The sequence below is a fragment of the Dendropsophus ebraccatus genome, chromosome 5 (assembly GCF_027789765.1).
Source record: "Dendropsophus ebraccatus isolate aDenEbr1 chromosome 5, aDenEbr1.pat, whole genome shotgun sequence".
Classification (NCBI taxonomy): domain Eukaryota; kingdom Metazoa; phylum Chordata; class Amphibia; order Anura; family Hylidae; genus Dendropsophus; species Dendropsophus ebraccatus.
In genome coordinates this window covers 42,660,289-42,684,641 of record NC_091458.1, presented here as the reverse complement: position 1 = coordinate 42,684,641, position 24,353 = coordinate 42,660,289, and the positions used below count along the sequence as shown (strand labels likewise).

At 42.2% G+C, this 24,353-nt stretch overlaps 2 protein-coding genes across 5 annotated transcripts in view; one reads left to right on the top strand and one right to left on the bottom strand.

Moving 5' to 3' along the window:
- Positions 1 to 971: 971 nt before the first annotated feature.
- Positions 972 to 17,215, bottom strand: NHLRC3 (NHL repeat containing 3). 3 transcript variants are annotated; one of them, XM_069969950.1, is made up of 8 exons: positions 17,156 to 17,215; positions 13,588 to 13,790; positions 11,877 to 12,029; positions 9,245 to 9,398; positions 6,603 to 6,803; positions 5,774 to 5,865; positions 4,768 to 4,880; positions 972 to 2,564 (listed from the first exon to the last, which is right to left on the bottom strand). In XM_069969950.1, exons 2-8 carry the CDS (start codon positions 13,672 to 13,674, stop codon positions 2,339 to 2,341), a joined length of 1,026 nt encoding a protein of 341 aa, XP_069826051.1. In that variant the 5' UTR covers positions 13,675 to 13,790; positions 17,156 to 17,215; the 3' UTR covers positions 972 to 2,338. The 3 variants fall into 3 exon arrangements, with proteins under 3 accessions (XP_069826051.1, XP_069826050.1, XP_069826049.1); XM_069969949.1 differs by having other exon boundaries at positions 17,011 to 17,199; XM_069969948.1 differs by having other exon boundaries at positions 17,050 to 17,199.
- PROSER1 (proline and serine rich 1) overlaps positions 17,126 to 24,353 on the top strand; it is a 27,060-nt gene continuing 19,832 nt past the window's right edge. Inside the window, exons 1-6 of one of the 2 annotated variants that reach the window (XM_069969945.1) lie at positions 17,126 to 17,669; positions 19,477 to 19,574; positions 19,729 to 19,918; positions 20,539 to 20,604; positions 20,848 to 20,916; positions 23,701 to 23,795. In XM_069969945.1, coding sequence (XP_069826046.1) covers positions 19,874 to 19,918; positions 20,539 to 20,604; positions 20,848 to 20,916; positions 23,701 to 23,795 — 275 coding nt within the window. In that variant the 5' untranslated portion in view covers positions 17,126 to 17,669; positions 19,477 to 19,574; positions 19,729 to 19,873. The remainder of the gene's footprint in view (positions 17,670 to 19,476; positions 19,575 to 19,728; positions 19,919 to 20,538; positions 20,605 to 20,847; positions 20,917 to 23,700; positions 23,796 to 24,353) is intronic. The other variant, XM_069969947.1, reaches the window with a different exon arrangement.

The following is a 24,353-nucleotide window of genomic DNA, read 5'->3' as shown; positions in this document are numbered from 1 at the left end:
AAAGGAAGCAACTGAAAAATGCAATAATAATACAGCCCCAGCGAGACTGTTTCCTTATGATATTACTGTGTGCTTGCATTCTCTATAAAGAATAGGATTTATTTATATACTTTGCTTATTATTTATTTATTCATTCATACAGGATGTGAGCCATCAAGTACACAGACCTCCCATATCTTAGAACACGGTCACTCATATAGGATGCTCAGGGATGGACAAGGAAAAGGTCAAATAAAATTGTTAAGACAAACATGACTTAAAGGGACCCTGTCACCTCCAGACCCCCCTACTTCCCCAACATTGTGCGTTGAACAATGAATGATCATGTGACCATCACTAGAGGCTGCTGTCCACATGACAACACAGACTGGAACCAGGAACAGTAAGTAAATCCTTTCCAAAGAGGAGCACAACACCCATCATTTTGGTGTTCTAGTCCTCCTAGGGGGTTAAGAAGTGATTCTGAGCACAGCATCACAACTTAACCCCTGCCTGGCTGGCAAACTGAGTCAGCTCATTAGCAGCAGTACAGACGGGGCTCCCTCTGGAGAAGTTTTCTGCTTCTGGCCGGGAAACCTCATTTAGAGGAGCAGGGATCTCTTCATAATGAAGGGGGTCCCTGCTTTAAACAGTGGTACCCGAACAATTCTGATAACTGTCGACTAAACAATAGTTCAGCCAATAGTTATTCCCCCTAGTATTATTTGGATACTGAGGAAAGTTTGAGTACTGAACAAAAGTTTAGAAATTGTGGTTTCGAAAACCGAATTGTCCGACCGTGGAGGTGTGCTGAACTGCAAATCCACACACAGCCTGTGTTTTTTTCTACTCCTAAATAACCCCTTTAAGCATCTCAATAGGGATTTATAAACCTAAAAAAAAAAATGGCTAAAAGAGTGTCCTTTTGTTCTTGGTCAGTATATCACAATATATCAGTATACTGTGCTATTCCATATAATGGCAAACAAATATAAAGGAAAATAAATTTCACGGTTTATTATTTTTTGAACTTCCAGTTTATAGTACAGTATACTTTCATGATACAAATAATACTAATACCACATGAAACTTCACAAAGAACAGTAGCACCAATGCAATTATATACAACTGAACTATCCATTAATAAGACTTACCAGCATCTAGCCATTTCTAGGTTATCAAAGAGCAACGTAATAAAATACATGTTTAAAGCCTTATTCACACTTGCAAACTTTCTTTTGGGAGCTATATACATGGATGGCACATGAGCATGCATATTATTTAAAGTGATTCATAATTTCCAGTACATTCCATCAATTGAATATGGAGCATTATTTTGTACACAATACTGAACTACTATACTCCATATTTTCCATGTGAACTATTCCTGATGGGATGGGAATTGGCATGATGTGAATTGGAGTTTTGCAACAGTAACTGGCAGCAACTTACTCCCCTTTCCCGAGTCACAACACTTTTTCTATTGGAACCTACAAAATACTGGACTATCAGATAGTTCTATGCTGGAAATTGGAGCATTAAAGGGGTTGCCCAGGAAAAGTCTTTTTCTTTCAAATCAACTGGTTTCAGAAAGTTATATAGACTTGTATTTTACTTCTATTTAAAAATCTCATGTCTTCCCATACTTATCAGCTGGTGTATGTACTGCAGGAAATGTTTTTTTTTTTCAGGCTAACACAATGCTCTCTACTGCTACCTCTGTCCAAGACAGGAACTGTCCAGAGAGGCAGCAAATTCCCATAGAAAACCTTTCCTGCTCTGGACAGTTCCATTCTCGGACAGGGGTGGGAGCAGAAAGCACTGTATCAGACTGAAAAAAACAACAACATTTCATGCAGGACATACAGCAGCTGAAAAGTATGGGAAGAGTTAAGCTTTTTAAATAGAAGTAAACTACAAATATATATAACTCTCTGAAACCAGTTGATATGAAAGAAGATTTTTGCTGGGTAACCCCTTTAATGTCAGATTAAAGGAGATTTATAGCACGATGCAATGAAAATCCGGAGAGCTTCAAAGCCCAGGACTTCCCCCTCAATATGAGGGAAAATGAAAATGTAACATAGATACAACACCAATACATTTACATACATTAATTTACATTATGGATTCTAGGTAAAGTGTCATCCAATCTATCAGCATCGTGTTATATAGCAGACTGCTCAAAGAGACTTCCCAGTATGAGTGTGCACATAGTGATAGCTTCTGCTCTATAACATGATGGCGACAGATCAGTCTACTTGTTCTACGTGACAGCATCCCTTTAATGATTTCTTAATGAATAGGATAAATGGCACCAAATAGAGAGTTATTGCAGTTGCAGGTATAACTCTGATTTTTAAAGGGGCACATATTTCTGGACTTGTTCAGCACCAAGTTCTGCAACGTATATAGAACCGGTTTTGAGGTTGACATCTACGAGATGAGGTCGGACCCCATCAGCCATCTGGATGGTGCTGACAACATTGCAGTCTCCAATTTCCCCAACTGGAGGTACAGCCAGGAAGAGCAGCCTGCTTATATTCAGCTGGACCACGACAACATACTTCTTGTCTGATGTAAACCTATAGGAAGCGAACATAAGTAACATAAATAAATATTATACAAATAGGAAACCTATTAAAGTCTTTCTTATTGCAGATACACAGTGCAGAACTGTGGGTATGAGCTGCAAAAAAGGGGCAAAAAAAAAAAGACAATGGGGGGGATTTATCAAACATGGTGTAAGGTGAAACTGGCTCAGTTGCCCTTAGTAACCAATCAGATCCCACCTTTCATTTCCCAAAAAGTGAGGAATGAAAGGTGGAATCTGATTGGTTGCTAGGGGCAACTGAGCCAGTTTCACTTTACACCATGTTTGATAAATCTCCCCCAATATGCTCCCCTGTCCCTATCCCTGTCCCTGTCCCTGCGCTGGGTCGTGACGTAGATGGAGGGGAACTAAAAAGACAGCCGGCTGAAGTTCAGGAGTGGGCTGCGGCGCTTCAGGGCACTGGGACAGGTAAATATGACAACTTTTTTATGTTTAGCATGCTCTAAAATCCCGATATTGACGGTCTGCTGCCCACCTCCCTGTGTAATAGCAGCAGTGGCAGCATAAAAGTCGTTTTCTTCTATAGGCCACCCTGACGATCTACATCAGTCATGTCAAACTCTGGCCCATGGTGCCCTTATTTTTGACCCGCCAGGCAAATCACAGTTTGAAATGCATCTGGAACACCATGGCTACTATATAAGAGACTATGTGGGAGGGCTGGCTACTATATGAGACTATGAGGGAGGCCTAGCTACTATATGACACTACTAGGGAGGGCTGGCAAATATATGAGGCTATTGGGGAAGGCTGGCTAATATAAAAGAGACTATTCGGGAGGGCTGGCTACTATTTGGGCACTACTGGGAGGGCTGGCTAATATGTGAGACTACAGGGGAGGTCTGGCTACTATATGGGACACTTGGGGGGCTGGCTACTATTTGGACACTATTGGGAAGGCTGGCTACTATATGAGAATACAGGGTGGGCTGGCTACTATAAAAGACACTATTTGGGAGGGCTGGCTACTATATAAGAGACTATGGGGGAGGGCTGGCTACTATATAAGAGACTATGGGGGAGGGCTCGCTACTTTATAAAAGAATATGGGGAGGACTGGCTACTATAGGAGACTACTGGGGAGGGCTGGTTACTATGAGACTACGAGGGAGGGCTCACTACTATATGGGACACTTGGGGGGCTGGCTACTACTAAGGCACTATTGGGAGGGCTGGCTAATATGTGGGGCAATTTTAGTTGCTGGGAGATGCACACCACTGAAAGTTCCAGGAACATTGCACGCTACTCTGACAGTGCTAGCATATCTGCATTCGCGCTTCAATAATTATCAAGGTTGGCCCACAACTTTGTATTTAAGTTTGACACCCCTGATCTACATCGTCCTTGCAGCCCCTCACAGCTCCCCCTCCCCCACCCCGCTTGATGTCTGTGCGTGTTATAGCACAGACAGCAAGTGGGGAATATGGGGCTGTGTAACAGGGCCGTAAGTGCTTTTATCTCCAGCTCTCTTCTTGCTGCGGAGAGTGGCTTTTATAGTAAGTCTATGGAGCCCATGTTATGTATCAAGAAGAGAGAGGGGCAGAATAGCACATCTCCCCCTCATTCTATGACATGTAGAAAATTGTGTTGTTGTTTTTTTAAAGTGACTGTACCACCAGGCCCAGGCAGAAGCACTGGAGGTGGGCCGACCCACCCTTAGTGGGAGGAAACCCTAGCCCCTCTATGATAGGGTTCCATTGATTCTAATGGAGTCACGTCATAGAGGGGCTGGGGTTTCTTCGCACTGGGGGTGGGTCGGCCCGCCTCCAGTGCTTCAGCCTGGGCCTGGTGGTACAGTCACTTTAAGCCACATGGACCCTTTAAATGACAGCTGTCAAAGTGCTCAGGGTGCCAAAGGTCATTTGTCGAATTGGTAAAATGTATTGAAATTAAGACCAGAAAAATTAGATTACAGTATTTTTTTCTGTATAATCTACACACAATAGTTGAAAAGTGCTAGAAAATGTTCCCATGTTATTGCTTTGAGTCATATGTCTTTTTAATCTAAACATAAGGACTACTTCCATTTTGAAGGGTTCTTCACTGATGCCCGATGGTGACTGATGCTGACCACAACACTAGAGCTTGGAAATTTCTATTATAACATCAAGATATCACAAGAAAAGGAACTGATCGCTGACATTTGCCTTTGTATAATGTATTGTGTGTATACCTGACAGAGTAAGGACCATCTTCGGAGAAACAGGTGTCCCAAGATCCAATCCATTCTCCGGTGATGGTATCAAAGACTTGTATCCTCTTATTTCCACGATCTGCCACCCAGACCTACAAACAAATAGACAAATGGATGCCAGCCGAGGTCGAGGGAACAGAGAAAGCTGTACAATCCTACACTAGTTAAAAAAGAGGACACCAACAATCCTATTTGCTAGTATAGTAAACCTTCCCCTATATTGATAAGTAAGTTTTCGGTTTCCTTTTACATGTGGTATCTGAAATCCATGTACACACATATCTGAATTTCTGCTAAATTTCTCATGATCCCCTGATTAACTCACGTATCTGGAGCTTAAAATATTATCCAAGTCATCAAAAACCTGCAGGATGCCATAGGGGATGACCTAATATATTGGGGCCTATAGCAAGTCACAGACAAAAACAGAATTTTTTGGGAGCGGGACTGTTTCTCTAATTAAACCTCACAACTCTATGATCCCAGCTACGCCCAAAGTTAATTATGTGTCTGATTCGCTTCAGTCCTCCCAGCTTTTGGATTTCCTTACCGGCATAACAATTATGCAAGAAAACTGAAAAAATGGAGAGCGAACTCTTTTCTTTTCAGATGGATAATAATCATTCAATGCCATTACATTTCAGTACAAACGGGGTACTCACGCTTTGGAGGGGAGCATCGATCCCCCCCCCCCCAGTTAGGAATGCTTGTCAGAGATCCACACTTGTTACACCTGCCAAACCGTCTGCTTGAAGTTCTGTACACCGTTTACCTCCACCCCGAGTGTTCACTTGCAGTGGAGGTAAACGGTGTACAGAACTTCAAGCAGACGGTTTGGCTGGTGTAACAAGTGTGGATGGAGTTTGCTCTCCATTTTTCTGTTTTCTTGCATAACTAATATATTGAGGCACATCCCTTAAAATAATGGAGTAAAAAAACAAAGAAGATGAATATTTGCTGAATATTCTGTAAGTAAAATACATACGCGGCCCATGTCATCCACCGCCACACTGTGAGGGATGTAAAACTGTCCGGGTCTTGTTCCATTACCTCCCAACGTCCACTGCAAGCTAAAATCTACAAAACAACAACAGCATTAGAAGACATAAAAAGGGAAAATTCACAGACAGGGATTCTTTACTGTAAAAGCAGTGAAATTAGGCTAGATATAGGCAGGAGAAGAGTAGGGTTGTGCAGTTTTCTCTGTACCACACCACCTGATCCCACTCATAGAGCCTGTCTTCTGCTGTGCGGTGGACTGAGCAGTGAGCTAAGAAGTGAAGCACATAGGCTTATACTTGTCCAGGCTATATCTAGTGATTGGTTGGGGTAACCCAACCGAGCAAACTTTTACCCCTTCTGTGTGACATGTCAAACTTTTTTACATGACCGCAACACTTTAAACCAGTTTAAGCAGGACCTGGATATCTTTCTTAAAAAATATAATATTATAACTTATGGTTACCACTTCTGGAGGCGGGACATTCCAGAAATGTATTCTGATTCCATGTTCGGAGTCAGGAAGAAAAGAAGCAACTGGTATTTGACTCATAAGGGCATTTGTCTTCCTCTGGATCAACACTGTAGGGTTATCGGTAACACCTAATAAAACTCCTATCTTGTGTCAATCAACTATATAATCAGTGGATGCTAGAAATAGATTGCAGGTGGAGTTTACATAAGGATTTTTTTCATTGATTATTTATATGGCAATGGAGTGCCAATGGACTCTAAAGACATACCATCAGACATACCATAAAGTGACTCTAAAGACATACCATCAGACATACCATAAAGTGACTCTAAAGACATACCATCAGTTAGCTTTAGGAGTCTGTTGTTCATTCCACCATCTCCATCCACGATATACACTTCATCTTCCCCTTTAATGAAAATGTCTGCAGGCTGATCGAACTGGAGGGGGCTCATACGTGACCCGGCGATACCTGGGGTCCCCAGGATTTTAATTAGAGAACCAGATGGTGAGTACTGCTTTACTGTGTGTCCATAAGGCCCTGTTGAAGGTAATGACAGCAAAACTACCAAAAGATCTAAAAAGTGACCACAAAGTAACAGAGAGTAAGGGACGTATTACACGGCCCGATCACATGTGTAAACGAGCACCCATCTGCAAGATCGCCATTCGTTTACTGAGCCTATTATACAGCTCAACCATCGTGCAGCAAGGGCTGTGTATAGATAGATAGATATAAATGTATATCGTTAGCAATGTCCGTGCAGCCCGTGCTAATAATAAAGTATACCTGTTACCTCTCTACGCTCCCCGGTGTCTCCCTTGCTTTTCCCCACTCCCTACATCTGCCAGTGTTACTTCAGAGCCGGTCTGCTCAGCCAATCACTAACTGCTGCGGTCCTGGCTCTGAAGTGCATCAGTGGCTGCAGGGAGTGGGGAAAAGCCAGGAAGACACGGGGAAGCATGGAGAGGTAACCTATATACTTTATTGTTTGCCTTACACAGTTATCAGCCATTGGCCGTGCATCGCTATTGCATGTAGCAATGCATGGTTGGCAGACAATGATTTTAGGTTAGGAATAAAAGACCAGAACAGCTGATGATCGTTGTCTCCATTACATGGAGCGATAATCTTCCGAATTGCCTAATTCTGCAGATTATCGCTCTGTGTAATAGGGCCCTTAGGGTCCTATTACACTAACAGAGTATCTAAAAGATTTTTTTAAGCCAAAGCCAGGAATGGACTATAAACAGAGAACAGATAACAATGGAAAGACTGAGATTCCTCGTCTTTTCAAATCCATTCCTGGCTTTGGCTTACAAAAATCTGTCAGATAATCTGTTGGTGTAATAGGGCCCTTAGTCCTGTTCTCAAGTCCTCTAGAGAAAACAGGGGAAACAAGCATGAGGCATAGAGTCATATATAAATATAAGAAATGGAACTTACAACCTTTGCTTTAAAGTAATAGATGGAGATTTATCAAACATGGTGTAAAGTGAAACTGGCTCAGTTGCCCCTAGCAACCAATCAGATTCCACTTTTCATTCCTCACAGATTCTTTGTAAATGAAAAGTGGAATCTGATTGGTTGCTAAGGGCAACTGAGCCAGTTTCACTTTACATCATGTTTGATAAATGTCCCCCATAGTTACCATATTCTATGTGCAATATTCAGGAGGCGGCAGGGAATTTTTTACTTTCTGGTTTTGTGTGTAATGGAGAGGTATGAGAAGGTCATATGAGGTAGAAAAACGACAGCCTGTTACTGTCTTTGCTATACAACCTCTACACGCCTCGGGGGGACACTGGAACTCTTCTTCATGTTATCACATTAGTCACAGAGAAGATATGTGTTATCTGAGGGTGGTCCTTTATGTTTTACACAGGGCGATCATCGGAGGAAGCAGGTGTCAACCTGTCAGGTCGCTTGCTCCTTGTTCCCGGCATGTTGACAGCGAGCAGGTAAGTGGGGGAGAGGGGGTTGAGCTAGGGGAGCTGTGGGGGGGCTCCCCAGATGATTTTTAGATCATCCAGGGAGCCCAAAGGAGATAGTGACGGTCTGATGCTGCCGCTCCTATTAAATGGAGAGACGGCTGCATATTGCCGCTATCAAGGATGTTCGTCTTTCAACATCTTTAGAGACAAAGAAAGACAATGATCAGCCAACATCGTGCATGTCAGCTGATCGTTGCCTTTTATTACACAAAACAATTATCGCCCGTGATGGCCGATAATCGGCCAAATAAGGCCGATAATTTCATTGTTAAATAGGGCCTTAGGCAAGTCCACATACAGTCACCCCTGCAGCGAATAAGAACTTTGAAGAAAGTCTTCATCTATATAGTAGTGGTTTCTATGTGCAGAGGGGGGCTGAATTATCGTAGACTTATAACTTATCTACCAAATCGTTTATATTTAATTGTATATTGTTCCTAACAATAAGCCACTATTTTTATGGAGTCATAGGGGGAGATTTATCAAACATGGTGTAAAGTGAAACGGCTTAGTTGCCCCTAGCAACCAATCAGATTCCACCTTTCATTTTCCAAAGAGTCTGTGAGGAATAAAAAGTGGAATCTGATTGGTTGCTAGGGGCAACTGAGCCAGTTTCACTGTACACCATGTTTGATAAATCTCCCCAATAATTTATATTCAGCTTTATGGTGAATTATAAAACAACCCCTTTAATTATGTAAATATAGACATCGAAAAAGGATTTATAGCATATTCACTGCTTGCCGTACAGTCAGGGCTGTACTGTTAGCTCATGCTGCCCTGGGCACTTGGAATGAATACACCCCATTACGGTGTTTCCACATTGTGAAATCACAAATCTACAAATGAATAGGCATGATGCAGATGTGAATCCTCCTGCAGCCGTTCTGACCCAAGTCAATTCATCATGATTGATGCTGGCAGTGGCAGCTACATGCATCTAAAGCCTCAGTGACATATACGGCCCTGGCTACACAATGCAGTTACCTTGCCCCACGTCTGTTATCCAGATGTCCTTTACGTGGTCTTCATCGATGACTGCAAATATACCATGTGGCATCTCCAGTGTGTTGGTTTTCCAGGCTGTCTTGAAGTATCCCTCCTCTGTGAACACCAGCACCTTGGACACATTATCTCCTCTCTAGAGTAACACACATGCAATATTATACTGCGGATATGATGACCAAGAGGTAACAAATTATATACTCCTCGCACTGTTATTACAGGATCCCTAATGTGTCCTAATTCATTCTGTTAACGCGCCGATTACACATGTGCTTCTTACTTATCTCATAGTAAGATGTCCGATTCCCAAATATGTGAACATTTTTTTCAAGAGGCTGTGTGCTTTATACATATTGTATCTATACTATATGAATAGAATAGAAGGAAGTCACAAACAATCCATTTCTATTAACTGAGCTGACAAAATGCTGCTGCAAAAAAAAAATCAAAAAAAAAATCATGTGTTCTGGGTGACTGCTCAGCAGGTGCCATGTAATCCCTTATGTCTCCTGTAGGAGTCGCTGGCAGCGTGGTCAGGGCTCTGTGATTAGAGGCTGTTAAAACCTCAACTGCAGATTTTGACATATTGGATGGGAAAACAATAGAGATGAGCGAACCTGGAGCATGTTCGAGTCAATCCGAACCCGAACTTTCGGCATTTGATTAGCGGTGGCTGCTGAAGTTGGATAAAGCCCTAAGGCTATGTGGAAATCATGGATATAGTCATTGGCTGTATCCATGTTTTTCAGACAACCTTAGAGCTTTATCCAAGTTCAGCAGCCCCAGCTAATCAAATACTGAACGTTCGGGTTCGGATCGACTCGAACCCGAACCCGGTTCACTCATCTCTAGAAAACAACAAAACATACATCACTTATATATCCATCTGATTAACTGACACCCTTGTTGAGCACGATGGATATAAATGAAACCACAATGCCAGTGTGAACAGGACCATCATTTCCATGCATTAGTGCTGCCTAAAGTGTCACTGTCGTGTAAATTTTTTTGCAGAAATCAATAGTACAGGCGATTTTAAGAAACTTTGTAATTAGGTTTATCAGCCAAAAAATGAATTTTTATCATGAAAAAAAAAGCAGTTTGAAGCTCTCCCCCTGTCTTCATTGTTCTCTATGGAGAGGGGAGGGATTGAGGAAGATGAGGCACCAAAACAGGACAACAAAGAGTTACTTTACAGCTACATCACTGAGCTATCTCCTCTGAAGTCAGCACTGACCTCTCTGACCTTTGAATACCGGCTTTCACACAGGTCCTGCTGTGTAATCCTTTGTTCTCTGCTCTCTGCTGCTGACTAATCTCCTTCCTTCCTCTTCCCCCCTTTCCATAAAACAGACAGGGCTCAACTGATGGAGGGACCTGGGAAAAGTCTTTTTTTTTTAATGCAGATAATAGCATATTTGCCTAATAAACCCAATAACAAAGTTTCTTAAAATCACCTGTACTACTGAGCTCACAGTTTTTCAAAATTATGACTTGGTTTAAGAGCATTGCTTTGGTTTAAGAGCTCCCTGTATTGGGTGGGAGGGCGAGTGGAGGAGGGACATGGTCTGCATAGCGGGGTCTACAGCCCTGTACTCTGACCCAGAAAGACTCCCTCACCTTCCAAATCATAGCAGATCCACTTCAGGCTAGGGCTTACATCAGGGGACAGGACTGTGGAGGTAATCTCTCCATAGCTGTAACTCCTCTCTCCCCAGACAGAAAGTGCTGCATGTATTTGCCCACATCTTCCCTGCTAATTTCTTCATGCTCCCTGCAGTCTCTGTCCGCCCTTGTGTTTCCCATCCTCTCCATTACTATACAGTAACCTATAATATCACATATTCTGATGTTTCTGAATGTTTGTTTCATCTATTTTACATGTTATTCAGAATAATAAATCATTATTTTTGGGGTGTGCAACCAATTGTTTGAATATCAATGATTTCTTATGGGAAAATTGCTTTGGTTTAAGAGTGGATTTGGATTACAAGCACAGTCCCGGAACGAATTATGCTCGTAATCCAAGGCACCACTGTATATATATATATGACAGTGACACTTTAAGTGGAGATAGCAATTCTAATAGCAATATATTCGCACACACACACACACACACACACACACACACACACACGTAAGATCTAACAGCAACGAAAGCCTTGACTCCCGGGTGAACGGAACTTAGCAATTTGTAACTCTAATTTTTCACATGCATTGTTCTTATTAAACAGGTACTCAAGCAAAAAAGTTTTTTTTTTTTTTAAATCATTTAATACCAGAAAGTTATACAGATTTATAAATGTCCTGTAGGAAGTGGTGTATTCTTTCCAGTCAGACATGGTGCTCTCTGCTGCCACCAACTGTCCAGAGCAGGAGAAAATCCCCACAAAAAACCTCTCCTACTCTGGACAGTTCCTGACATGGACAGAGGTGGCAGCAGAGAGCACCATGTCAAATTAAAAAGAAAAACACCACTCCCTGCAGGACATATAGCAGCTGCTGCTGAAAAAGTCATTTTTACAAATCTGAATATTTTTCACTGGAGTACCCCTTGAATAAACTATATTGTAGTGGAAACATATAATAGATATAATAAAAATACAATGAATACCTGAACTACATATACCAATGAGTTCAGATGATCCACGGCGACATCGTAGGGCACACCTGTAATATGTTCAGGGTTTCTTGGCCAGGCAGCATCCAGCTTATAGAGTTGTTGTGGCGCTGGTCTTAGAAAGTCAAAGACTGATTTAACTCGGACCTACAAGTGAAAAATACTAGTAAGATGATAAAGGTAAAAAGCCAAGGATGAGATGTAGGACATGCTTATGTATGTACTGTACCTATATAACAAGCTGCACAACAATACTGCACAACTGGGCAGTGCAGGGATGGAAGCTATGGGGAATGGCTGATATTACTGCAGGGTTCAACAGCAAACAACCTGCTCATAGTTCTGTCTATGGGCGCATATCTGTCACAACTTACTACACCAATGCACAGCTCCCCTCTAATACTGAGCCCTGAGGGTAGGATGCCCTAACATACTTAAAGTGATTCTCCTATTACCATGGTGGCCTATCCTAAGGACAGAAATGTCAGAAATGCAACTTTGTATCCAATATATTTTTGTGCCAGTGATCAACTGGCAGTCGCAGCAGAAGAATTATCCAAAGACCCTTTAAATCTTACATTTTCACTGTAAAATGACCCTTAGTATAAGGGAACAAGTTTTGTTTATTTTGCAGGACAAGAGAAAAAAATAAAGAATTAAATCTAACAAGCAGTAACATTTTGTTTAGGCAAATCCTGCAGAATGAACGCTAGACCAAGATGGAAACCCAGCAGAAGCCATTAAAGGGGTTACCCAGCGCTACAAAAACATGGCCACTTTTCCCCCTCTCTTGTCTCCAGATTGGATGGGGTTTTGAAACTCAGTTCCATTGAAGTAAATGGAGCTTAATTGCAAACCACACCTGACCTGGAGACAAGAGAGGGGGAAAAGTGGCCATGTTTTTGTAGCGCTGAGTAACCCCTTTAACGTCAATGGGATCTCTAAATGATTTCCATCCCAATGTTGGATGGCTGTGGGCCATGCTGTTGGGGCAGATGCTAATATTGGGCTGCAATATCAGGGCTGGACAATCCCTCTAACTCCCTAGTGACTAGAGATGAGCGAACCTGGAGCATGCTCGAGTCGATCCGAACCTGAACTTTCAGCATTTGATTAGCGGTGGCTGCTGAACTTAAATAAAGCCCTAAGGCTATGTGGAAAACATGGATATAGTCATTGGCTGTATCCATGTTTTCCAGACAACCTTAGAGCTTTATCCAAGTTCAGCAGCCCCCGCTAATCAAATGCCAAACGTTCGGGTTCGGATCGACTCAAACCCGGTTTGCTCATCTCTACTAGTGACCAAGCCAATTCATTTAAATTAGCTTGGTCACTGAAGGTGGGGAAGCTGTCTGGGGTAATTTAGAAAAAAATGCTATATTTGCCTCCATTTTTTATGTTCTTAATATCCGCCATTCACTGTTGAGTAAATCTCCCCTGAGAACAGTAACAAGAAGATGTTAAAACTCATCATGTCTGACCCTTCTTTCCACTGACATCCAACCAGTCAGCAGCCCCCATACAGATCCCATAGGTGGCCGGATAATAGCAGCAGGTTATCTCGTACATATAGGAGCACTATAGCTATACACAAGCACCCCCAAACTGTGATCGGTGCGGTTAGGTAGAATTCATTGCACAATCTCTCATTACCATAGGATGGCTCTGTGTTAGTAGTAGAGATCGGTGTATCTGGGTAACTCACCTTATGTATGCCATCATAGCGGAGTAAGGCATAGAGCGCCAGGCTCACCAGGGTGGCAGATAGGCAGACGCTCGACTTTAACTTCATGCTGCTGAGTCTTGTGACTATAGGAACATAGCACTGACACTTCCTCAACAAGTGATCACATCAGCCGCTCCTCCTCCCATACATAATAATGCCATCTGCCAACCAAATGACTCCTCCTGCGAACAAACAGGGAAAAGACACTGACATTCTGTCGCCAGATGCAGAAAAAGAGACTCCTGTTATGTTAATATAAACTCATATAGACATCTCCTTGAAGGATTTTTGGTCTAAGGGCACAAGTCACATGTGACTTGGCTACCAAGGACCTCAATGCAAGTCACGTTAGCGGCCAACGCGCAGCTAGAATAAAGTCACACAACAGTAAGTTATACTCAATATTTTGGTCATGTGACTAGGATAACACTTGCTGTTGTGCAACCAAAGTCTCTATGTAGTCACCGCCTAAACAGTCGGCCAGCTCCACTGAAATCAATGAAGATTGCCAGCAGGAGAAGGCCACCTGGTCCATCTAGTCTGCCCTTCCATTATTTCCTGTATTAATATAATAGGAAAGATATAGGTTTATCCCAGTTAGATATAGGTTTATCCCAGTTAGATATACATTTATCCCAGTTAGATATAGGTTTATCCCAGTTAGATATAGGTTTATCCCAGTTAGATATAGGTTTATCCCAGTTAGATATAGGTTTATCTCAGTTAGATATACGTTTATCCCAGTTAGATATAGGTTTATCCCAGTTAGATATAGGTTTATCCCAGTAAGATATAGGTTTATCCCAGTTAGATATAGGTTTATCCCAGTTAGATATACGTTTATCTCAGTTAGATATAGGTTTATCCCAGTTAGATATAGGTTTATCCCAGTTAGATATAGGTTTATCTCAGTTAGATATAGGTTTATCCCAGTTAGATATAGGTTTATCCCAGTAAGATATAGGTTTATCCCAGTTAGATATAGGTTTATCCCAGTTAGATATAGGTTTATCCCAGTTAGATATAGGTTTATCCCAGTTAGATATAGGTTTATCCCAGTTAGATATAGGTTTATCCCAGTTAGATATAGGTTTATCCCAGTTAGATATAGGTTTATCCCAGTTAGATATAGGTTTATCCCAGTTAGATATATGTTTATCCCAGTTAGATATAGGTTTATCTCAGTTAGATATACATTTATCCCAGTTAGATATAGGTTTATCCCAGTTAGATATAGGTTTATCTCAGTTACATATACATTTATCCCAGTTAGATATAGGTTTATCCCAGTTAGATATAGGTTTATCCCAGTTAGATATAGGTTTATCCCAGTTAGATATAGGTTTATCCCAGTTAGATATAGGTTTATCTCAGTTAGATATAGGTTTATCTCAGTTAGATATAGGTTTATCCCAGTTAGATATAGGTTTATCCCAGTAAGATATAGGTTTATCCCAGTTAGTTATTGGTTTATCCCAGTTAGATATATGTTTATCCCAGTTAGTTATTGGTTTATCCCAGTTAGTTATTGGTTTATCCCAGTTAGATATATGTTTATCCCAGTTAGATATAGGTTTATCTCAGTTAGATATAGGTTTATCCCAGTTAGATATAGGTTTATCCCAGTAAGATATAGGTTTATCCTAGTTAGTTATTGGTTTATCCCAGTTAGATATAGGTTTATCCCAGACATAAATCTGTAATTTGCCAAACATATACATCTGTGGGCTTAGAACTGAAAACAGCAAACAATGCATGCGAACCTAAACACATCTATGTCCGTGTACAGATATATCAGCGTCAGACTCTGACATTCTTCCATCATATACACATACATATACACGTCACAGACAACACTGACATAATGTGAACAGAGAATACACAGCCACATCCACTCTGCAAACTGCACCAACACATCAGTACACTCCCTGCATCCTGACTGCCAAGTGTTATACAACTGAGAATTTCCATCCCTCACTATGGCCTCCTGTATCTGTACACTGCACATCACATCTATGACCTCCTGTATCTATACACTGCAGATCACTATGGGTCACATCACATATATGTCCTCTTGTATCTATACACTGCAGATGCAGATCACTATGGGTCACATCTATGACCTCCTGTATCTATACACTGCAGATCACTATGGGTCACATCTATGGCCTCCTGTATCTATACACTGCAGATCACTATAAGTTACATCTATGGCCTCCTGTATCTATACACTGCAGATCACTATGGGTCACATCTATGACCTCCTGTATCTATACACTGCAGATCACTATGGGTCACATCTATGACCTCCTGTATATATACACTGCAGATCACTATGGGTTACATCTATGCACTCCTGTATCTATACACTGCAGATCACTATGGGTCACATCTATGATTTTCTGTATCTATACACTGCAGATGCAGATCACTATGGGTCACATCTATGACCTCCTGTATCTATACACTGCAGATCACATCTATGATATTCTGAATCTATACACTGCAGATCACTATGGGTCACATCTATGACCTCCTGCATCTATACACTGCAGATCACTATGGGTCACATCTATGACCTCCTGTATCTATACACTGCAGATGCAGATCACTATGGGTCACATCTATGACCTCCTGTATCTATACACTGCAGATCACTATGGGTCACATCTATGACCTCCTGTATCTATACACTGCAGATCACTATGGGTCACATCTATGACCTCCTGTATCTATACACTGCAGATGCAGATCACTATGGGTCACATCTATGACCTCCTGTATCTATACACTGCAGATCACTATGGGTCACATCTATGAACTCCTGTATCTATACACTGCAGATCACTATGGTTTCCATCTATGAACTCCTGTATCTATACACTGCAGATCACTATGGGTCACATCTATGACCTCCTGTATCTATACACTGCAGATGCAGATTACTATGGGTCACATCTATGACCTCCTGTATCTATACACTGCAGATCACTATGGTTTCCATCTATGAACTCCTGTATCTATACACTGCAGATCACTATGGGTCACATCTGTGTCCTCCTGTATCTATACACTGCAGATCACTATGGGTCACATCTATGACCTCCTGCATCTATACACTGCAGATCACTATGGGTCACATCTATGATGTTCTGTATCTATACACTGCAGATCACTATGGGTCACATCTATGACCTGTATCTATACACTGCAGATCACTATGGGTCACATCTGTGTCCTCCTGTATCTATACACTGCAGATCACTATGGTTTCCCTCTATGCAGCAGATCACGTTACAGATAAAACATATTACAGGCCACTGCTCCTATATACACAGACACCTTCACCTTGTAAGAACATATAGTAACATAAATACATGCAGAGCATCACACCCTGAGCACCTCTGCCGCAGTCCCTGCTAATCGGCGGCCTCCTGGTACCTGTGGTTCTGCAGCTGTCGCCTATCCCCGCACACAACACGTGACTGTATTGTAACAATCAGGATGTAGAGTCTGAAGACAGTATCAGTCAGTTTTTCTTACGTACACATCTGTCCGGCGCTGCACAGGTTAATCATCATCAGCAGCCCCTTCCCTCCTGTCACGTGACTGCAGTTCTCCGATAACGTCATCACACAGCGACGGTAGTGCTGTCTATCTGGGGGTCCCTGAGGGTTGATATGACAGACGGTTACGGCGTGGCTTCTCTTTTAACTGTCTGCGGCGCGGACGTTCTTTTTATTCTCTGTTTTTATCAGTATTAATGCTATTTAATCGCTTATACATAGCGTCACAAACCTCTGTCTATTGTATCTGGAGAAGTCGTAGTAGTCGCCTGTCACCACCCCCCTGCCGGACCCCCTTGGTGTTGTATGTGTGCCCCGGAAGCTGTGCTCCGTATCCTGCAGCTTGTAATCCATTGTACGATCGCGGCGATCACCCGGTGATAGATCATACACTGATCGGACGACGCGGCCCATGTCGGGCTATAGAGCTGCCTGCAGGATTTGCCTGCATTACTGACACCCCGAGATGCCCGCCCTCCAGGCACTACAGTGGAGGTAAGTAGCATCGTCCTTGCACGGGCGGTTCACACGCTGCGGATTTTGTGCAGGAGTTCTGCCCCAGATCCGCAACTGCATTTAAATACGTTCATTTGCCTTGGTGCAGAATCCGTGCGATTTTCCTGCAGTAGATCCGCAGTGTGTGAACACAGTTCTCACCATCACTGCTTGCTGTCATGGAATAGACCCTCAGTGCATGCTATTCTGTGACCGGCTGTCACTTGTATCCAGTCTGTGGCTGCTGGAGCTTAGATACATTGTAGTAAAACATCAGCACAACAGAGATCTGTGCTGCAGCCCATAGACTAGTGTAGCCACCTATAAGCTGATCCTGTTTAAATGAAGCACTGGAGCCTAGTATTAGGCCACCCATACCCTGCTGCAGAACTACAACTCCCAGCAGTGGGATGGACTGTGCCCTACAGATCTCTCCTTGGCTAGCAATAATAAGTCTACAATTTCTGGGTATGTAGGATCCAGCTAAACCACACAGGAGAATAGATGATGATGGTAATAATAATAATAATAATAATAATTATACTTATTTGCTATCAGGGCTTTGTTTGGGATGCTCTGTCACATTGTTTTGCAGCAAACAGTGCCTCCCTGCTGACACTAATCTCCATATCAGTAACAGCAGGGCTGCACAAGCCCTGGTCCCAACACAGTATAATGTATTGCCAGCACTGCTGCATGCAGTGACTGAGCCTGCCCTGACATCTATTCCAATGCTTCTCAATTCTAGTCCTCTTGCTGCCCATGGGGAGACTAACGATTCCTTCCATACTTATTATCTATTCAGTCTCCTTCCCCCAGTTGTGAGCTGCTGCTTTCTACTGAAGACACAAAAACTGTGTGTGAGCTTTTCTCTCTGTCTCCCCCTCCCTTCTGAGACAGCTGATGTAAAGAAGTCCCTGGCAGGCTTTATCAGTGCACTGATTGGCTGAGCACGGACCAGGTAATGTATGCACCGGCAGCAGTGGGTTAGGGGGCCAGTATTTACATCCTCGCAGTAGAATGAAAATTCCGCTGTGCGTATGTAACCCTATTCAGAATGACAGTAAGGGATTCGCAGTGGATTCGGTAGCTGATGGTAGTTGTAGCTTTGCAGCATCTGGAGAGCCGCAGGTTGGGAAGCACTGCTATAGGTTATAGGTACACAACGCTGCTGTTGACCGGAGTGTTGCCAGCATTGTCAGATGGCTTCTGGTTTTTGCTGTTAGATGCCATTAGGATGGGGCGGGAAGGCTGTAGCCTCAGGCAGTGGAAGGCTTGTTGCTGTATAACTCACATTGGCCGCTACATTGAAGCAGTTCTTCCAGCTTCTCATTATGTGCTCAGCATGTTTGTAATGTATAGATCTCTATATCCACTGCAAGCACATGGTTTTTATGACAGGGAAGTCTGTAGAGCATGGGTCTCCAAACTGCGGCCCTCCAGCTGTTGCAAAACTACATTTCCCATCGTGCCTGGACAGCCAAATCCAAAGCTTTAGCTGTCCAGGCATGATGGCAATTGTGGTTTCGCAACAGCTGGAGGGCTGCAGTTTGGAGACCCATGATGAAGAGTGTGGGTGAGAGATCCAAGAACACTCGGTGACTGCTATAATTCACAGATCTGCAGCACTTCCGCCATTTTTGCCTTTCTCTTACTTTTTGCAGCGTGAAACAGAAGATAATTTCCATTCCCCTTTATTTTTCTTAGTGTAACCCGATCCTATGGTATGAAGACACAACCGGCTTGTATGTAATTTATTCAACATATAAATAGGCTATATCTTTATTTGTGATTTATTTCTATATAGGATCTGGTGTGGAGCATGAAGTCAGCCATTAGGACATAAGGCGGCCATCAATGAACGGTTCTGTCTATTTGCTCAGCTATTGACTGACAACTTTACAGGTAACCTTCTCCTATAGCCGTCCATCATTTCTTCATTTTATAAGTGATCAGACAACTAATGGCCGCACATTGACCAGTGTATTATCTCAATTATCCTCCTTTATTGTGTTATTTGAATGGTTCCTCCATGTTGAATCCTCCTTTATATGTGCAGGAGAATACAGCATCAGGCAGAGATCATGGGCTCGTCATACGTCTAACACGGTGAGCTGCGCTCTGTAATACCTGGAAAGAAGGAAATAAAGAATTCAACTTTCACATTTTGGACTGCAGCCTGTAAGGAGAATAAAAGTGTAACCATGGATAAGAAGTCATTCGAGATGGTGCTTGATGAAGTCAGAAAGGTGCAGTACTCGCTGCTCAGCGGAGCGTGCGCGTGTATGGATGTAAATCCATGTAATGTGTATGGATGTATCTCCATTTAAAGAGGTTGTCCAGCAAAAATCTTTTTCCCTTCAAATCAACTGGTTTAAACTATTTAAATTTGCAATTTACTTCTATTTAAAAATCTTGAGTCCCATATTTATCAGTTGCTGTATGTCCTGCAGGAAATGTTGTTTTCTTTTTAGTGCTGCCACCTCTGTCCGAGATAGGAACTGTCCAGAGCAGGAGAGGTTTTCTATGGGGATTTGCTTACTGCTCTGTACAGTTCCTGTCTCAGACAGAGATGGCAGCAGAGAGCAGTGTGTCAGGCTGAAAAGAAAATGCCACGCCCAGCAGGACATACAGCAGCTGATATGTATGGGAAGACTTGAGATTTTTAAATAGAAGTAAATTACAAATCTATATAACGTTCTGAAACCAGTTGATTGAAAGAAAAAGATTTTTGCCGGAGTACCTCTTTAATGTTTATGGCCAATCTTACATTACCTGGCACATGAAGGGTTTCTTTCGAGTAATTTAGGTTTGTGGGGATATTGTCCAGATATTTTCCAATAATCTTTGTTATCTTTCCTGTCCTCAGGCTGTTGTCACGGATTATAAAGTCAAGGCCTTGGAACACGTACATGGATATTTTTCCTGCGAACAGGTACAGTAGGATCCTCGTAGTCATTGAACAGCACTCTCCTGGGGGCAGGGATCAGTCTTACAGAATACTATGAAACCCAAGTTTCTCTTGTAGAACTGTGTTGAGATAAAGCTGCATTGTAATATGGACCCTATAGTGCAGCCATATTCCATCCTTGTGAATCTGCTAGTAATGTCTGTGAAGTGTGTTGTATGTAAGCCGTCCTGCTTTTCAGAGTATTGTGTAACCAAATCTCTCTTGTAGGTGGTTGAATTGCTGAGATATTTCTCATGGTCAGTTCCTCAGCTGAAAGCGGTGAAGGCGATGCAACATGTGAGTATTCAGCACGTGTCTGACCACTGGTACCCCCACCAGTCATGTAAAAGGAAGTCTCTATTTAACTCTATGGGCCTGACATAGATGGCAGATAGTTTTGGTCAAAACACCTTTAAAGGGGAACTCTGGCCAAATCTAAAAATCTGGTGGATAATAAACGAGAGCTGCAGGAGGTCGGCGGCTGTCAGTTAGCCTGTGACGGGGCACTGGGATAGGTTAGTATACATTCTTTATTATGTCCCCCTGCCTGCACCAGATTTATAGATTTGGCCGGAGTTCTACTTTGGGTGGGTTCATACTGAGGAATTCTGCGGATAATGTCCGCGGAATTCCGCTGGCTCCATAGACACCATTCTATGGGTCGGCGTATTCTGCTATCCGCCGAATGGGTGGGTTTATACTGAGGAATTCTCGCGGATAATATCCGTGGAATTCCGCTGTCTGTTCGCGCGCCATTCCGCCGGCTCCATAGACACCATTCTATGGGCCGGCGTATTCCGCTATCTTTCGGCAGATAGCGGATAGCTGAATACGTCGGCCCATAGAATGGTGTCTATGGAGCCGTCGGAAAGGCGCACGGACAGACAGCGGAATTCCGCGGACATTATCCGCAAGAATTCCTCAGTGTGAACCCCCCCCTCAAAAGGAACTAAAATTTATAAATGCATTATTAATGCATTACTATACGGCCTGAGCACTGTTTCCAGGCATATAAATAGTCGCTCTATGTGTTGCTTGTATGGCTCTAGAACATACTTTGCAAATCCTTCCTGTGTAGCCATGTGGGAGCTGGGATCACCTAGTCACCCCTGGTGGAAAACATCTTCCATCCCTGGGAGGCTCAGGGATGGCCCCTCTGTGAAGCTGCCAGCTCCTATACGCTAACATTCCCCGGAAGCCGTGATTGCCGAAGATGTTTCCCACCAGTGGTGACTAGTTAGGAGCTCCGCACCGCCCACCTGACTACACAGCTAGCATTTACTAAGTATGTTTTCGAATGGCTGTGTTATGCCGTACTTATAGTGGTCACTAGGTGGAGCTGTTTTATTATACTATATACATACTATACACCTCCACCTATATATAGTTTACGTAGCTAATTTTCGATATGTTCCTTTTCCAAACCAATGCCTACCACTCTAGCATAACTTGTCATCTGTATGGTAATTTCTCCCATAAAATGTTGTTTCATTGTTCTCTACATCCTATATTAATAAGGAATATTTCTTACTATATACAATAGTGAGTTGTGTAATGTTCTGATTACACACAGACATTACCTAACAGTAGGTTTTTGATTAACCCTTTCAGGACCAAGGCAAATTTTATGAATATGACCTGTGTCACTTTATTCATCAATAACTTGGGAATGCTTTTACCAATCCTTCTGATTCCAAGATAGTTTTTTTGTTACATATTCTACTTTATGTGAGTGTTAAATTTAAATTGATAGCTTTAGAATTTTTTTGTGAATAACTCCAAAATGTTGTTAAAAATGTAAAAAAAAGCGCATTCTCTACATTTGAAAGTCTCTGCCAATAAGGAAAATAGTAATACTACATTCATTATTTATTAATTCATATCTATAACATGTCTACTTTATTTTAAAAGCATTTGGTGAACATGCTTTTACTTATTTGGGATGTTAGAGGCCGTAAATGTTTAGTAGCAATTTTCAAAATGTTCGTGAAAATGTCAAACTCAGAAATTCTTTAGGCACCAGTTCAGTTTTGGAGTACATTTTAGAGGCCTGTATACTAAAACCCCCCACAATTCAACCCATTTTGAAATCTTCACTCTTTCAAGTATTTAAATTTACATTCATTCAGTTATTTAACCCTTTCTGCATTTCACAGGAATAACTGCAAAGTAAGAGTGAAAAGTTAAAATTTGCATTTTCTTTCCAGAGATTCCAATGTAATCCTATGTGTTTTTTACAAAACCAATTACCGTTACTGATCCACCAAAGCCAGCAATTGCCGATGCTGGATCCCCTTTGGGGGTCCAGTGGCGGTTACACTAAACTGTCAGCTATCAGCTGAAAGTTTAGTTGCGGCTCCCGGTCACTGTTTTTCTAAACAGCGAGCATCTGAAGCAGGTCAGTAAATGTACTGACTTTTGCTTGAAAGGGTTTTAAAGTACATTTTCAAGCCAGATAAGTAACACTCATAATATTTACTTATATGCCTGGAAACAGTGCATAAAGGGTTTTTCAGGCGCCATACACTTTCATATTTAAAGTGTCAATTGTCGTTTAAATTTGTTTTGCAGAAATCAATAGTCCAGGCGATTTTAAGAAACTTTGTAATTGGGTTTATTAGCCAAAGATAAACTAAGTGAAAAGCTTTGTTAGGCTAGGTTCACACTGCGTTTTCAGCATCCGTTTAACGGATCCGTTTTTTTTAACGTCCAGAAAATAGGGTCAGCAATGTTTTTTGGTCCGTTTTGGTCTGCCAAAAAAAACGGATCCATTTTTTTTAGAATGGAAGTCAATGGAAAAACGGATGCACACAAATGAATCCGTTTTTTGCAATCCGTTTTTCATATGTTTTTTGCAAAAAACGGATGCGTTAAACGGATGCTGAAAACGCAGTGTGAACCTAATCTTAGCTTGGCAATCTGCTTATCAGCCTGCTGCCTATGAAGTCTGTGCCGCTCCACTCCGGGTGCCTGGAAAAGCTGCATCCAGTCCTGGGAGGAGTTTAGTTTATACAGTAAATTCACTCATCGCTAGTGAGGACAGTGTTTCTAACATTGTGGTGTTTTGCTTTTTTTTGTCAGAAAATGGTTGCCATTCCTGCTACAAAAGTTGTGAATATCCTGAATTGCTTCACGTTCAGTAAGGACAGACTGAGCGCCCTGGAGCTGTTGGCCGTGTAAGTCTTTCTTTTTTATAGGGTCTGACATAATGATCTACAGTGTGTACAGTCCATTAGAGAGGGGGAGCTCACCGAGATGCAGGGGGGGGTACAATAATCCATTGACTAGAATTAGAAGGATCCGGAATGCGTTGGCATCAACCCCTTGTGTAAATGTGTGTTGCTTTGATGTAGTTGAGAGATTTAAATTTTAACACAATATTTTTCATATTTTTTTTTACATCTTGCTATGTAACAGTAACACAGAACATACAAGCACATACAGTATAGGGGTAGTGCTGGCCATGTTATAGTGTGTGGGCTCACACCCTGATGACGAGAGAATGTATTTCCGTTAGAGACAACAGATCCAAGAAAAGATGGCCCCCTAATGTGTATTTCAATAAGGTGAATGTATGTATTTACTAAAACAGGAATGTCAGGAGAGCGGACGCATCCTCTATATACTACACCACACAGGACGCAGCCTCTTTATACTACACACAGGACGCGGCCTCTGTATACTACACCACACAGGACGCGGCCTCTGTATACTACACCACACAGGACGCGGCC